General features: G+C 36.6%; 1 protein-coding gene across 3 annotated transcripts in view; it reads right to left on the reverse strand.

Moving 5' to 3' along the window:
* The window catches only part of LOC121312879 (zinc finger protein 385D-like), a 91,319-nt gene that overhangs the window by 63,899 nt on the left and 12,850 nt on the right, over window positions 1-14,570 (reverse strand). For all 3 annotated transcript variants that reach the window (XM_041244754.1, XM_041244753.1, XM_041244755.1), the window contains exon 2: window positions 6,112-6,248. In XM_041244754.1, coding sequence (XP_041100688.1) covers window positions 6,112-6,248 — 137 coding nt within the window. The remainder of the gene's footprint in view (window positions 1-6,111; window positions 6,249-14,570) is intronic.

The raw sequence follows: 14,570 nt of genomic DNA on the forward strand, positions 1-14,570 counted from the left end.
CAAATTTACACAAACAGACATAAACAATTATTAATGACACAAAATATGGTTTATTTACAAAAAAAATATAAAATACACTCTAGTAGCATTTAACATCCTCTCAACATAGACCACACACTTACCCTGGGTAAAACCATAGCAACGAGCCACTGATTGGCTAGAGAGAGATGATAGATTAGAAGATGTGCCAATTACGTACTAGCAAAAGTGAATGTGAGCAGGACATTTCCTTTTCAGTTTGTTTATTTTTCACTAATACTGTGTTTTGCTACAAAATTATCGACAAATAGAGTCACTGTAGTCACATTAAAAATTGAAGCAAATCTAAAAAAAATACGCGGTTTAGTTTCGGTTTCTGCAATAAATTTGCCTTCTCAATTTGGAAATTGATGAGTAAAAAAATAAATGGACAGCAAAGTGGAAGTGTTGCCACACAAAGGTGTCAGAAATATGGGGAACTTCTTTCTATTTAAGGTAAGCCTATTATTTTACATGTGTAAAGCTTGTATGTAAAGCTAGCGAACACAATATTTCAACTTGCTTTGTCGTTATTAGACAACCCTAATTAAATTAGTAAACAGTTTACAGTTTTAAGACAAGCTCATTGGTCAGTTCTCAGAAATAAATGCAGAGAAATGTCAGCCCAATATGAAATTTTCTGTTTGTTTTTTTTAATGTCACTAAAGCTATGTTTTAAAGATATGAAATAAATAATTTTGCTTTTATTGAGAACTGTGTGGATTTTCCAACCAATCAGTCCATGAACTTTATATATCATTCTTACCCATTTATGACAGTGACTCTTCTAAACTTCTAAAGGATATGTATTAGGCAGTTTAATAGAACTTTTGAATCCTCAGCAACCCACTGTGACTACACATGTTGTCTGAAGTGAACCCACCTACTGTACCAGTTAAGCAGTGTGTCCTGGAAAGCCTTCTCAGAACATGAGTCAGGTAAGGGCGCAGTGGTGGCCTTACCTGACAATTTCCCATCTTTTTCGGAATTTCATCTCTAACTGTTTAATATCCACTTTTTTTCACTGGAAGGCTGATTTTAAAACACAATATTTTTTTATGCAATGAGAAGTAGATCCCTCCATTTAGATTGTAGTCCTCTAATATCTTAAAGGAAGTGTTTGGTTTGCTATTTATTTTTGTATTTGTTATTTTTTTAGTAGTTTTTGTATAAGATTATTAGAGGTTGGTATGGGGATTGAGTTTAACCAAGGCTCTGCCAGCCGCTCGCACAGTTATAATATATACTTGTATGTCCTAATTTGTTTTCCCATATACAAGGAAAACAAATAAGTGAACAATCTTATTACAATCTATATCTTATAAACAGGATATTACCAATTAGTCAGAATATATTATCACACAATAAAATGAACTCTCTCATCGGTTTTGAACTGGTACATTCTGTACTACCGGTGATTTCCATTTCTAGCTACACTCATAAATTCCCTGTTACTGGGTGTGACCCTGTTTCCAGTCTGCTTGCCTTCACAGTTGTTTCAGCTTCTCTATCTTTTCAATACATTACATTAACAGTTACAATTAAATACATGTTTATTTTCTGCAGCAATAAAGCCGGAACATCTTCATTTTAAAATGTGTCACAGCACTACAGAGTAATTCCTGAGTTCATAAAAAGATTTATTTAATCACTATGCTGCTGTTATATTAAATAGCATATGAATTATTCAAAGAGTTATTTTGCAAAAAGATAATAGATAAGATTTTTAATTAACTCACAAAGACTTTACATAAATTGGGTGTTGAAAAACAATGCCTGTAATATTTTTCTGCATTTATCTGGTGTGAAAATGTACTATTACAAATGATCATTTTAATACTTAAATTAAAAATAGAGGTTGCCTTATTTGGATATTAACAGTGAGAGCTTTCGCAGGCTGAACCAATGTGTTGTTAAAATGTTTGCTACAATGCTACAATACCCCAGTATATATATACAACAGCCTGTTCAGTAAAATTTTAAGCCTTTGCTCAACATAAATTTATTCAGGTCAGCTCTGTACTTTGGGCTTGCAGTCAAATTCTCCCTGCTACGCTTTGGGTTGGCTCATTTTAAATTGCTGTACAACCACTCTGGCTGTAAAAGCTATTAGTTTTATTATTATAAACAGCTTGATTCTGATCCTGAAACAGACTTTTACGAAAGTATAAACTTGATCCTTTGCACAAGCTTACATTTTGTACTATACTATAGTCTTAATTGCTCATATCGTAAAACAAAAATCTTTGCAAATCCTGCAAGACACACTGAAATAAGTGTGAGGGATACAAGGTACATTATTTCATGGCATTGACATTACTAGTTGTAAAGTGTAAAATACTTACTACAGAGTTAAATACTCACGTATTACACCACTGCCTGACCTGAATACCAGTACTAGCAGCTGATTCATTTTCTAGCAGGACATGAAGTATCGCACCATCTTCTAACTGAGCTAGTAATCTATCCACTGGTTTATCCATATAACCATATATCCATTACGTATAGCAATATTGTGCAATACACATATTACACACCTTCAGGGGTCTATACAAATTGTGAACCTACCGAAGACCTGTTGTGTCGAAATGCGTTCTACTAGTGTTTTGTTTGTTTGCTCAGTTTAGTAAAAAAAAAAAATGGTAATTTTAAATAATAAAATGAAAATATTTTTTCAAAGACCACAGTACATCTTGTCCTGACTTTGAGTGTGCGACCAATTAGTCTTTTGGACTTAAGGTTGGTGGATCGATTTGAAAAATGAGCGTAAGTCCAAACAGACTTTCTTTTGTTTTAATATACAATTGCCTTATAAGGTCGGCACCTCATTGGGGTTAAGCATTGCAGTGCAGAGATGTTCTTTTATATATATAACTCCAGTATACAACAAGCTTGGAGATTCTCACTATTTAAACGCTAAGCAAAGCAGATTCAATCATTCAAATCCATTCAAAACAAAAACAGCATTTCCTCCAGTACAAAGTTTGCACCACTTGAAATAAAACAAAGAATTAGCATACCAATACAAAATACAAGCAAACAAGACATATTTTCCGCAAAAGGAATAAACAGCTAATGCTTAACAACAGTATCTTTTTCAACAGCCAGCCCAGTTCCCTACCCTAGATTCTGTTGTTGCTTGGCTTTGGAGGAAGCACTGTTCATCATTGCTGATAAGCTGTTTTTCTGAAAAGTAGTTCCAAATGCAATGATATTGCCCTGGTACTCTCTTTGATCTCTCTTTCTCCTATTTTTGCTTCTCTTATTAAGATACCAACCATACTAGTGTTTATTTACAGTACTCTGGGAATCTGTACTACAGCTAGCACTATGGCAGTAATACTTATCTCAAGCATTTTATTCTAGTGAAATATTTATATTAAACTAAATAAAAGTTTAACATTATATAAACTATAATGAAAGACAACCTCTAAACTTTTCACAGACATAAATACAATATAATTTGTGTAAAACCAGCAATGCTGTAGTAATATAATAATAATAAAAAAAACACCTTCACTGAGCCAATATAAATATACGTGCGCACGACATAGGTATTTCGTGGCCACGAGACAGTAAGACGTGCAAGATATATATTTTTTTCTCTCATGTCCCTTATAAGCAAACCATGAAAGCTAAATAATCCAGCAAAAAACACCCACACTGGTCTCATGAATGGTGGTTAGGATGATTAATGACTGAGCTAGTGTTTCGCCAGAGGTATAAAATTCCATATACCAAGCTGTAACAGGGGTGTTGCTAGACTGATAGACGAGAGAGACACAGAAGTTGAGATTGAAAACACAGCTCAGTCTGCAGGTTTTATTGAATAATTGCAGGCAGTTACAGTGGCAGATGGCTGCCTCAGAGTACCAGCAATGGTAGGACATACACAAACACACTGTGGGGAAAAAACAGCTACTAAACAAAAGCTGGCCAAGCACCAGCCGAGTGCTGCTCCCACTATAAGTGAGGTCCTGCTCCAGGAACCTTCTCCTTGATACAAACTTAACTTTTGTGGGATTGAAATCCAATAAATGATTCACTTTACTACACACAAAAGATCCCAGTTAAACACATGGTGGTCCGCAGTCACACTCGTGACCCCAGTTAAACACACGGTGGTCCCCAGTCACACTCACGAACCCAGTTAAACACAAGGTGGTCCCCAGTCACACTCGCGAACCCAGTTAAACACACGGCGGTCCTTGGTCACACTCGTGAACCCAGTTGACTCAGAAAAATGTCTTCATCTAGACAGTGTGGGGAAGCTATAAAAAAGGCTAACAAGATGCTCGGATACATTGTGAAAAATTTAAATCAAGAAGAAATGTTAAAACTGTACAATGCATTAGTAAGACCTCATCTTGAATATTGTGTTCAGTTACAGTCACCTCGCTACAAAAAGGATATTGCTGCTCTTGAAAGAGTGCAAAGAAGAGCGACCAGAATTATTTCGGGTTTAAAAGGCATGTCATATGCAGACAGGCTAAAAGAATTGAATCTATTCAGTCTTGAACAAAGAAGACTACGCGGCGACCTAATTCAAGCATTCAAAATTCTAAAATTTAACCCCCAGTTAAACACACGGTGGTCCTCAGTCATACTCACAACCCCAGTTAATCACACGATGGTCGCGCATAATGTACTTTCGGACATGTTTGCATTGTTTACAATTGTACAGCGCTATATCCTCCCTTTGAAGTTGCACAGTGTTTTAGATGTGCACTTCCTGTAGAGCGTGGAATGTGCATTCTACGTCACATAAATAATGACTGTGGAGAGAGAGTGATGAATTTTTAAGACGCTTGGAAACCCAGCCATGGGGCACTGGCCACAAGTGTACAGTGGTAATCAAAAACAGCTATAAAAATTGTGAAATATGGTGCAGTACTCTGCGATAAAACTGAAGGCAATGCGATATGCTGTTTAGTTAACCTGCCCTATATCTTCTGCATGCTAGAGGGTGTTATCTAACTAGAAACAGTAATCTTGTTACAGATTACTGCTGAAATACAGTGTTCGTTTGCAGTGGGGACTTTCAGAATATCTGAGTACGTTTTTTTTTTTTTTTAATCTTAAAAAAAGTAAAACATAAACAATTAAAAAATAAAGGATCTGGAATAAATTACTTCACACAGGTATGAAGTATGGACTTGTTTAAGAAAGCAGTTTTTGTTTGTTAGAAACCTATAATTTTCCCAGCAGCACTAACCTTAATACCTGTGTGAAGTAATTTATTCCAGATCCTTTATTCTGTGTGTGTGTGTTTCTTTCTTGCTCGCTGTCTCCTTCACCTTTTTTTGTATTGGAATCAATTGTTGGAACTGTAGCTATGTTTTAAAGTAACCTACCTTCAGTCTTTTCCTCAAAATCAAGAGAAACACATTTTTTTTCCTTTTTTGGTTAGGATAGAATGCAAGTGCCAAAGCTTAATAAACAAATCATGAAGAAGTACTGTATGTTAATTGCTCAGCATGTTTTTTAGACATGGTTTGAGCACAAAAAAATGATGGAAACTGTTATAAGTAGCACAAGAAGATTTGATTTTTTTTTTTTCAGAATGATTTGGCAGACAGTCATTTTAGGTGAAAGATCCTTTGTGGATTTAAAAAGACAAAATGGCCGTCATATTAAACTTTTTAAACCCAACATTAAAGTTGAATGGCTTTAATATTCTTTTCTAGCGAAAGTGCCTGACAGTTTTACATCAGAAATTACCCCAGCCTGACATCCATATTGCTGTCTGGTGTTACAGTGTGCAACTTAAGGAGATTCTGTCAGAATTTATAGGAGATAATATATAAAAATACCCTATACAACAACATTACAATTCTGAACTGTACTATATTAGTGTGGATAATCCTATATACAGTACCATCATTTTATACAAAGCCATGCATGGTTGTTGTTGATGATGTTGCATTATATTCAGCCAACCGTTCCATTCAGTAACCATGGGAGCATCAGGGTAGTTCTGTTGCAAATACTACTTTATGCTTTGAACCCTATATAATCTAGAAAAAAAAATAAAACAAGCCACAGGCATAATCAGGCATTTCAAAAGGTCAAATGTAGTATGATTTAACTCACCGCACTAAAGTTGGGAAAAAGGTTAACCGCAGTATCCAATGGGAATGGAAGAAAGGGTTTTAGGTCCAGGGTTGGCTGCATAGGAGGAAATGATGGTCGCACCAAGGCAGGTAAGACTGCATTCTGACAAGTACTGCCTACAGTGGAAAACAAAAATAGATTTTATCGGGTTTTTTTTCAACACATTCTCTTTATGATAAGATGGTTATGTCTTGTCTCATAAAAGTTATGTTATTAATTAAAATATAATTTAAACACAATCAAAACGCCATAATTTTATGCCCCAAGCAGACTTTTGATAACAAATAAATTATTGGTAACAAGATAATAAAAACTCACTTTGGAAAGGTAATAGCTACAAATATAATGGGCAGGCTTTCATCAAGCACTGGTCCCACCACAGTTGGATATGACAAATTGCTTTATATACTGCATAAATCAAAAACGTGTGTCTTTGTTCATCATTCCACCCCTATAGTCCAGTGCTGTAGTCCTAAATCTGAAAAATATAGGTTTTTCTTAAACAAGAAGTATTATACAAATTCACGTTTTATTTGTATACTGAACTTCAAATAACATATACAGCTATGGCCATTAGTTTTGGATTCAGACTATTAAAAATAATTTAGATATTTTATTTAACATACAATAGTAGTACAGTATTACCATAATAGTAGTACAGTATTTCATGTTAGATTGAGAAATGTCACATTTTTTAAAAATGTTGTCAATTTTTCATTAAGTACTATGGAAAATAGTACTATAGTATATGGAAAACTACAAAGTGGTATGTAATTCAATATTTTAACAACATTATTCTGTAGGTTCCATTCGACTTAATGAATCAAAATTAGTCAATTCTATAGGGTGATGCAAAACATTTGCCCATAGCTGTAATTTCTACAAGTATGTCCACAAAAAAACAAAAACAAAAACAAAACATTACTGTTGAGCTTCCAAGAAGCCCACTGGCTGGTTGGGCAAGTGTATCATGTTGTGGTAATTCTACTCTTAAGCCCCTTTCACACTGACATGCTCTACCCTGGTCTTGGCTAATTGATTTCACACTGCTTTTTGAAGAAGCAGGGTTGACGTGCTTGGAAGATGTTACAGACGCTTCCATCCAAGCTTCTCTGGATTGAATTGTCTGCCCAAAAGTTGATTAGTCTATTCGCTACAGCAATCTGGCTCATGGTGTGTCTCACTCAGCAAACTGTGAATAAACAGAAATGGCTTGCAGGTTCCTTGCGGAAATAAAACCTTCACGCAGGCGTGGCTGTTTGTTGCTTCCTCCAATTACAAGCGCCCATCATTCATTTTGTCTCGCTCTACCCAGGTTAAAGCGTGTTGACCCACATCCTGAGGTAGGTTGCTGCTGACCCAGGTACGTGATTTCACACTACTTGGGATTGTAACCCGGGTACGTGGTTTCACACTACGTGGGATTGTGACCCGGGTACGTGGTTTCACACTACGCGGGATTGTGACCTGGGTACGTGGTTTCACACTACGTGGGATTGTGACCCGGGTACGTGGTTTCACACTACGTGGGATTGTGACCCGGGTACGTGGTTTCACACTACGTGGGATTGTGACCCGGGTACGTGGTTTCACACTATGCGGGATTGTGACCCGGGTACGTGGTTTCACACTACGCGGGATTGTGACCCGGGTACGTGGTTTCACACTACGCGGGATTGTGACGCGGGTACGTGGTTTCACACTACGCGGGATTGTGACCCGGGTACGTGGTTTCACACTATGCGGGATTGTAATATTTTGAACTGGTTAATTGACCACACATTTAGTATTCTCAGTAAGCTGTTTTAGCTATTCATAAGGTAACACATTTATCACTAACAAAATGTTGGTATTTCATAGAAATTTTGAACTACCTAACCAGCTGACCAAAAGCATCTAATTACTCATTAGTACAATTATTCAACTGTACTCAAAAATCTGTTATAATTTATTAAAAAAAAAAAAAAAAAAACTGGCTAAATACCACACAAGGAAAATGCATTATGGTACATGAGAAGCCCAGGTTTTATAGAGATTTACCTGCATTCCTACATGCTAAATTGTTTGGCTGGAAAGGCATATATTTTGGACTTAACAAAAACAAAAATGCATTGAATGATGAGCGATTCCAAACACAATGGAAAATTACACATTTTGTATAAAAAAGCTGCAATTTAAAACTATTATTTTCATACATTTTCACACTACAATTAACAAAAGTATGTAATATTGCTGGAATCTATAGGCCTACGTGTTTTTGTTATTGATAAACAGACTAGGCTTTCATGTACTGGTGTAAGGCCAGAAAGTGGTACATCATCAGAATGTGGTACATGTCCCAAAACATGACCTGTGTAGGGTCAAAAAATGGGATGCTGTCAAAAGCTTTAGCCAGTTTATGTACCAGTTCTTTTTGTTTTCATTTTTCAATATATACACTGATAGTGGCATAGCCGACAGTACAATGTGAAGCAAGAAAGTATTTATTAGGCTGCTGATGTATGCTTGCTTTACATATATACATTTCAGAACCATTAGTTATGTTCGTAAGTTATTAATATGCAGATTTAAGCCTGTTACACATATGTAGAATGTTTGTGTAATATGACAATTGCATGATGTTGAATCAACAATAACGTTTAATAATATATTGTAACGTTGAGTCAGTTTGGGACTGCTAGGGGTTGGACGCGAGGGTGGGGGATGGGAGTGTTGCTGTGTGTGTGTGTGTGTTGTCCTGCAGTTTTTGTGTGTCCCCCTGCTTAAGTCTGTGAGTAGAAGTACGTTTTGTGCTGGAGCGCTGCCTGGGGTGTCACTCGTACAGTGCAGCTGTATGTAGATAGGATCTGTCTTGGCTGCACTGTGATTTGTATTTGGTTCCGCCAACCAGCTGTTTGGATGTGTGCATGTAAATGTATCCATGTATATGTGAGCCAATAGGGCTCGGGGGGATTACTATTTAGGAGCTGCCTGTGTGCAGCTCAGGGTGTTGTGATTTTCATGTAGCTGTGTGGGAGTGTGTCCTGGAACTGTGTATCTGAGCTAAACCATTTAATAAGAGAGCGTCCATTTGCCTGCTTTTCCAACGCTTCAATAAAAATTAGTTTTCACTGCTTTAAACTGCATCCTGTGCCGTCTACATCTCTTCCTGCTGCAGACCAGATACACAGCCATTATAATATATAGCAGATTGTTAAGTATCTGGGATGTGAATGCATTGATTGCTAGATTACTATTTCTAGTAATCGGATAATGATGTTAAATGACAATGAGTACCAGGTGCATTTAAAAGATCTAATGAGTCCTGCTTTCAATAAGCTCTGATGAAGACAACATGTCGAAACAAGTCAGCGTACCTGTTTCTACCTCGTTTTAATGAATAAAGCATGAATAACTGAGACATGTTTGGGATGTAGACTTTTATATAGCAGGAGTTACCGTCTTTTCTCTTCGGTAGTGTTTCTTATTTAACTTTCCCTGGGACAAAGCACCTAGTGTCTAATTAAATGGACTGAAACATCTCTGTAGTGCTGGCAGCTGTATTTTCTACTATATATACTACTATGCTACTATATAAGTAACTTGATTTCTGTAAAAACTACAGTATATCCTACTCGGTTATTTTTTTCTCACTGTAATTTGCTTGTTTGTAATTTCTCTACAAGAGAAACTGAAAATAAATCTTCTCATAGATAGTAAGCACATTGTTTTTATTTGTATGGGAATTATAATTGAACTAAAAATGTAACAAATCCACCTATACAAACTTCAGAAGGACTGCTGTTCTGTAAGTAGTTTATTTTGGATTTTCTTTCAGAACTGTACTACCATCAAATAAAATGTGCTTACTATGTGTGAGTACATTCGTTTGTAATGTAGGTGCTATTTTTAGGCTCCCGTCACTTCGGGGGTGTTACAAGTCAGTGTTGCGTGTTTATTCGTTTACTCTTTGCGTGTTTTTTTTAGTAAGCGGAGAAAAAAAATATGTTATTGTTTCTTTTTTGATAGCGGCGTTTATTCGAGGGCGGCCTCTATTGTTAAGTTGATATATGACTGAGGCGTCAATACGAGGGAGTCGCCAAATTGGCGTATTACGGTGTGTGTGTGTGTGTGTGTGTATATATATATATATATATATACACACACACACACACACACATATATATAAAGGCAGGATTTGAACCCAAACTAGTCACACTTTCAAACCAGCTACACAACCACTATGCTACACAGATTCACATCTGAACTCTTTCAACAGACAAGGCTATTATGTACATTTACCCTATCCAAAGAACAATACATTGCCTCAATATACGTTGAACAACTTTGCTATTCTCATAATGTGTATGTGTGTGTGTGTGTGTGTGTGTGTGTGTGTGTGTGTGTGTGTGTGTGTTAAAGTGAAAAGAGGTGATATCTGAAACAAAAACACATTGGAAATGTGAAAAAATTCCAAGTTATCAAAAGTCACCAGCCATTTAAAGTGGAGATATCAAAAACATAAGCCAAGTTTCAAGAAACCATTGGAACAACCTTGCCCAGCACGAAGCAAATCTGCACAACTGTAAGACCAATGGGGGCCAAGGTTGCCCCAATTGTTTCTACTAACTTGGCTTGTGTTTTTCGGGCACAATAAAAGCGTATCGAACTTGCGTTTTGATATCTCCTCTTTAAATGGCTGGGCACTTTTTTTCACATTTCCAATGTGCTTTTGTTTCTGAATAAAACAAACTTTAGGGGCCAAACTACATCGTACCCTGTTCAGATGGGCATTTCCTTGTTTTCTGAGCTAAAATCATTTGCTCATGCCCGGGCAAGTGCAGACAATAACACCATTGCAGTACCTGTAATATGAAGCCCTGTCAGTTTTCACTTGTAGCTTTGAACATGGACAAACACAGACACTCCTGGCATTCAAGCATGAGATTTCCTCAATTAATAGATTATCCCTTAATTTAAGTATGCAAATAGCTCATTACTACACAGGCTACCAAATGTAGGAGTGGAGGTTGGCGGAATAAGGGAACACAGACCAAAGATAAGGCTCAACCTGGAATAATATAGAGGTGCTAATTGTTTTCTGAAATGGATAGGACCCGGTAGGATGGTAGTGATTAGCTACTATTTGTGTTGCAAACAGTTTTTGGTTAATTTATGCTTAATTTCCTGTACTCCATGTTCTGTGCAAAAACATACACTTGAAGTACACTTGAAAAATACACTGTACACTTGAAAAAAAACAAAAATTGCAGCGCCACAATATGAAGGCCACCATTGTCCAAAAGAAAATAGCACTTTAAAAAAGGTAATACAATTAAATGGTTTTGACAACACCATGTTTCTGCAAAGAGAAAAACAAAGTCAAAGCTTGGACACATTAGAAATGACTAATTTCCAAACTAAGCCAAACTTTTCTGTTCCTAGCTTTCCAAAACAATGGAAACATTCAGTTGAAGTATCTTTGGAAGATTTATTGCACAACTGTTGCTCAATTGACATTGAAGATACCATATTAATGAAGGGTGCTGGAAGTTGATGAGCATACAAAAATAACTTGTTGTTCAAATATTCCATAACTTTGAAAAACAAAAGCCAGATCTGATTCTGAATATAAGCATGTAATGAATAATGATCATTAAACACAAGTTGAACTTTGAGTCAATGAATACTGTAGGCTGTGGGACTGCAATTTTCCATTTCTCATGGACCCCATTCTGCAATGTTGTTGACATGCCAGCCACCACTTGAGATGGAATGGCACTATCATTGTTTATTTATTTATTTATTTATTCTAAAGTAGTAAACACAGTATTACCACCTGGCCTGTTACTTTTTCAGTAATTAATTTCACATCTCATTAAATTATTTAATTGAAGAAATTCTACTTTGATAAACCTAGTGCAAAGAATACATATTTGTTACTAATAGAAAACAACCAATGATGCAAACCTCATATTTACAGTAGACTGAACTTACTGAAATAAGTTTTGGATTATCATTAACTGATGCAGCTCAAGTTGTTCAAGCACAGACATAAACAGCAGTCTAATCCTGGATTTACGCCAATGTATTGCACAAGCCAAAACACAAATGACATCAAACAATTAAAGCTTTAGTCTTAAAACATAAATAAACCCAGATCCAAGGTCTTCTGTTCCTGATTTAAGGTTTCTGAAGTCAAATACCATAGTCTACTAAAATAATGGATAACTCAAATCACTCGACTTACATACAGTGCTACGCCCTTTATAATGTTACAGTCGAGAGCCATAGTTATGAGAATGCCCTATTTATGTTTCAGCTCATAATGAAAATGAAAGTGCTCATGGCAGTGGCATGATGGAGTACACAGTGTCTGTGTGTGTGTGTGTCTATATATATAGATACAGATACACACACACACACATATATATATATATATATATATATATATATATATATATATATATATATATATATATATATATATACACAGTGCCTTGCAAAAGTATTCAGACCCCTGACCAATTCTCTCATATTACCTAATTACAAATGGTACATTGAAATTTCGTTCTGTTTGATATTTTATTTTTAAACACTGAAACTCAGAATCAATTATTGTAAGGTGACATTGGTTTTATGTTGGGAAATATTTTTAAGAAAAATAAAAAACTGAAATATCTTGCTTGCATAAGTATTCAACCCCTGTGCTGTGGAAGCTCCCAGTTTGCAACGATGAAAGAAATTGCCCTAACGAGGAAACAATTACCTTACAGTTGGCCTCCACCTGTGAACCATTAAAGTTGCTGTCACATTTTCTGGATATAAACCCCAATGTTGAAGGATCATTGGTAAGGCTGTGAATCTGAAGGAAAATGAAGACCAAAGAGCATTCTACAGAAGTTAGAGATAAAGTAATACAAATGCATAGATTAGGGAAAGGGTAAATAATATCCAAGTGTTTGGATATCCCAGTGAGCACAGTTGGATCAATAATCAGGAAGTGGAAGCTGCATCACACCACCCAGGCACTGCCAAGAAAAGGCCGTCCCTCAAAACTCAACGCTCAAACAAGAAGGAGACTTGTGAGAGAAGCCACAGAGAGGCCAACAATCACTTTGAAGGAGCTACAGAGTTCAGTGGCTGGGAGTGGAGTAATGGTGCACCAGTCAACCATATCAAGAGCTCTGCATAACACTGGCTTGTATGGGAGGGTGGCAAGAAAGAAGCCATTACTCAAAAAGTACCATCTGAAAGCACGTCTGGAGTTTGCCAGAAAGCATGAGAGTGACCCAGCTGCGATGTGGGAAAAGGTTTTGTGGTCAGATGAGACCAAGATAGAGCTTTTTGGCCAAAACTCAAAGCGCTATGTGTGGGGCAAACCTAACACTGCCCATGCCTCAAGACACACCATCCCTACAGTGAAGTATGGTGGTGGCAGAATCATGCTGTGGGGATGCTTCTCATCAGCAGGGACTGGGCATCTTGTTACAATTGAAGGAAGAATGGATGGAGCAAAATACAGGAAAATACTGCAAGAGAATCTGTTTCAGCCCGCTAAAAAACTGAAGCTTGGGAGGAAATTTACCTTTCAGCAGGACAATAATCCCAAGGACAAGGCCAAAGCAACACTGGAGTGGCTCAAGAACAAAAAGGTGAATGTCCTACAGTGGCCCAGTCAAAGTCCTGATCTCAACCCCATTGAGAATCTGTGGCACTATTTGAAAATTGCGGTCCACAAGTGTCGTCCAACCAATCTGTACAACCTGGAGCAAATCTGCCAAGAAGAATGGGCCAAAATCACTCCAACACTTTGTGCAAAGGTGGTACATACTTACCCCAAAAGACTTAAAGCTGTTATTGCAGCGAAAGGTGGCTCTACCAAATATTAATGTGTGGTTAAATAATTATACAAGCAAGATATTTCAGTTTTGTTTTTTGTTTTTTTAATAATTCCCAACATAAAACCAATGTCACCTTACAATAATTGATTTTGAGGTTCAGTGTTAAAATAAAATATCGAACAGAACGAAATTTCAATGTACCATTTGTAATTCAGTAATATGAGAGAATTGGTCAGGGGTCTGAATACTTTGCAAGGCACTATATATATACACACACTATATATGGCAACCTTTTTTAGTGGTGCATGAGTGAAACCAAAAGTAATTGGAACTAAATTACAAGCACTTACAGTAGGATCCATCAGTCTCCATTAAATAGGAATGTCCTTGGTATTAAGGTAATTGGTTTGCTTCAAGCGAGGAAAAACTGTCACCACAGAATCCTCTACCGTAAACCATTGATATTACTGACAATTACATTGACAGCTGTTTATTCCAGCCTCATTCTTTCTAACAAATAATGGGGAAACCACACTCAAACTACAAGATGATAGTCCTAAGAACTGTTGGTGGCTTGCCCTAACTTTAAATCCCTGCTTAGCCTTTGATTTAGCT

This window comes from Polyodon spathula, chromosome 3, assembly GCF_017654505.1.
Source record: "Polyodon spathula isolate WHYD16114869_AA chromosome 3, ASM1765450v1, whole genome shotgun sequence".
Taxonomy (NCBI): Eukaryota; Metazoa; Chordata; class Actinopteri; order Acipenseriformes; family Polyodontidae; genus Polyodon; species Polyodon spathula.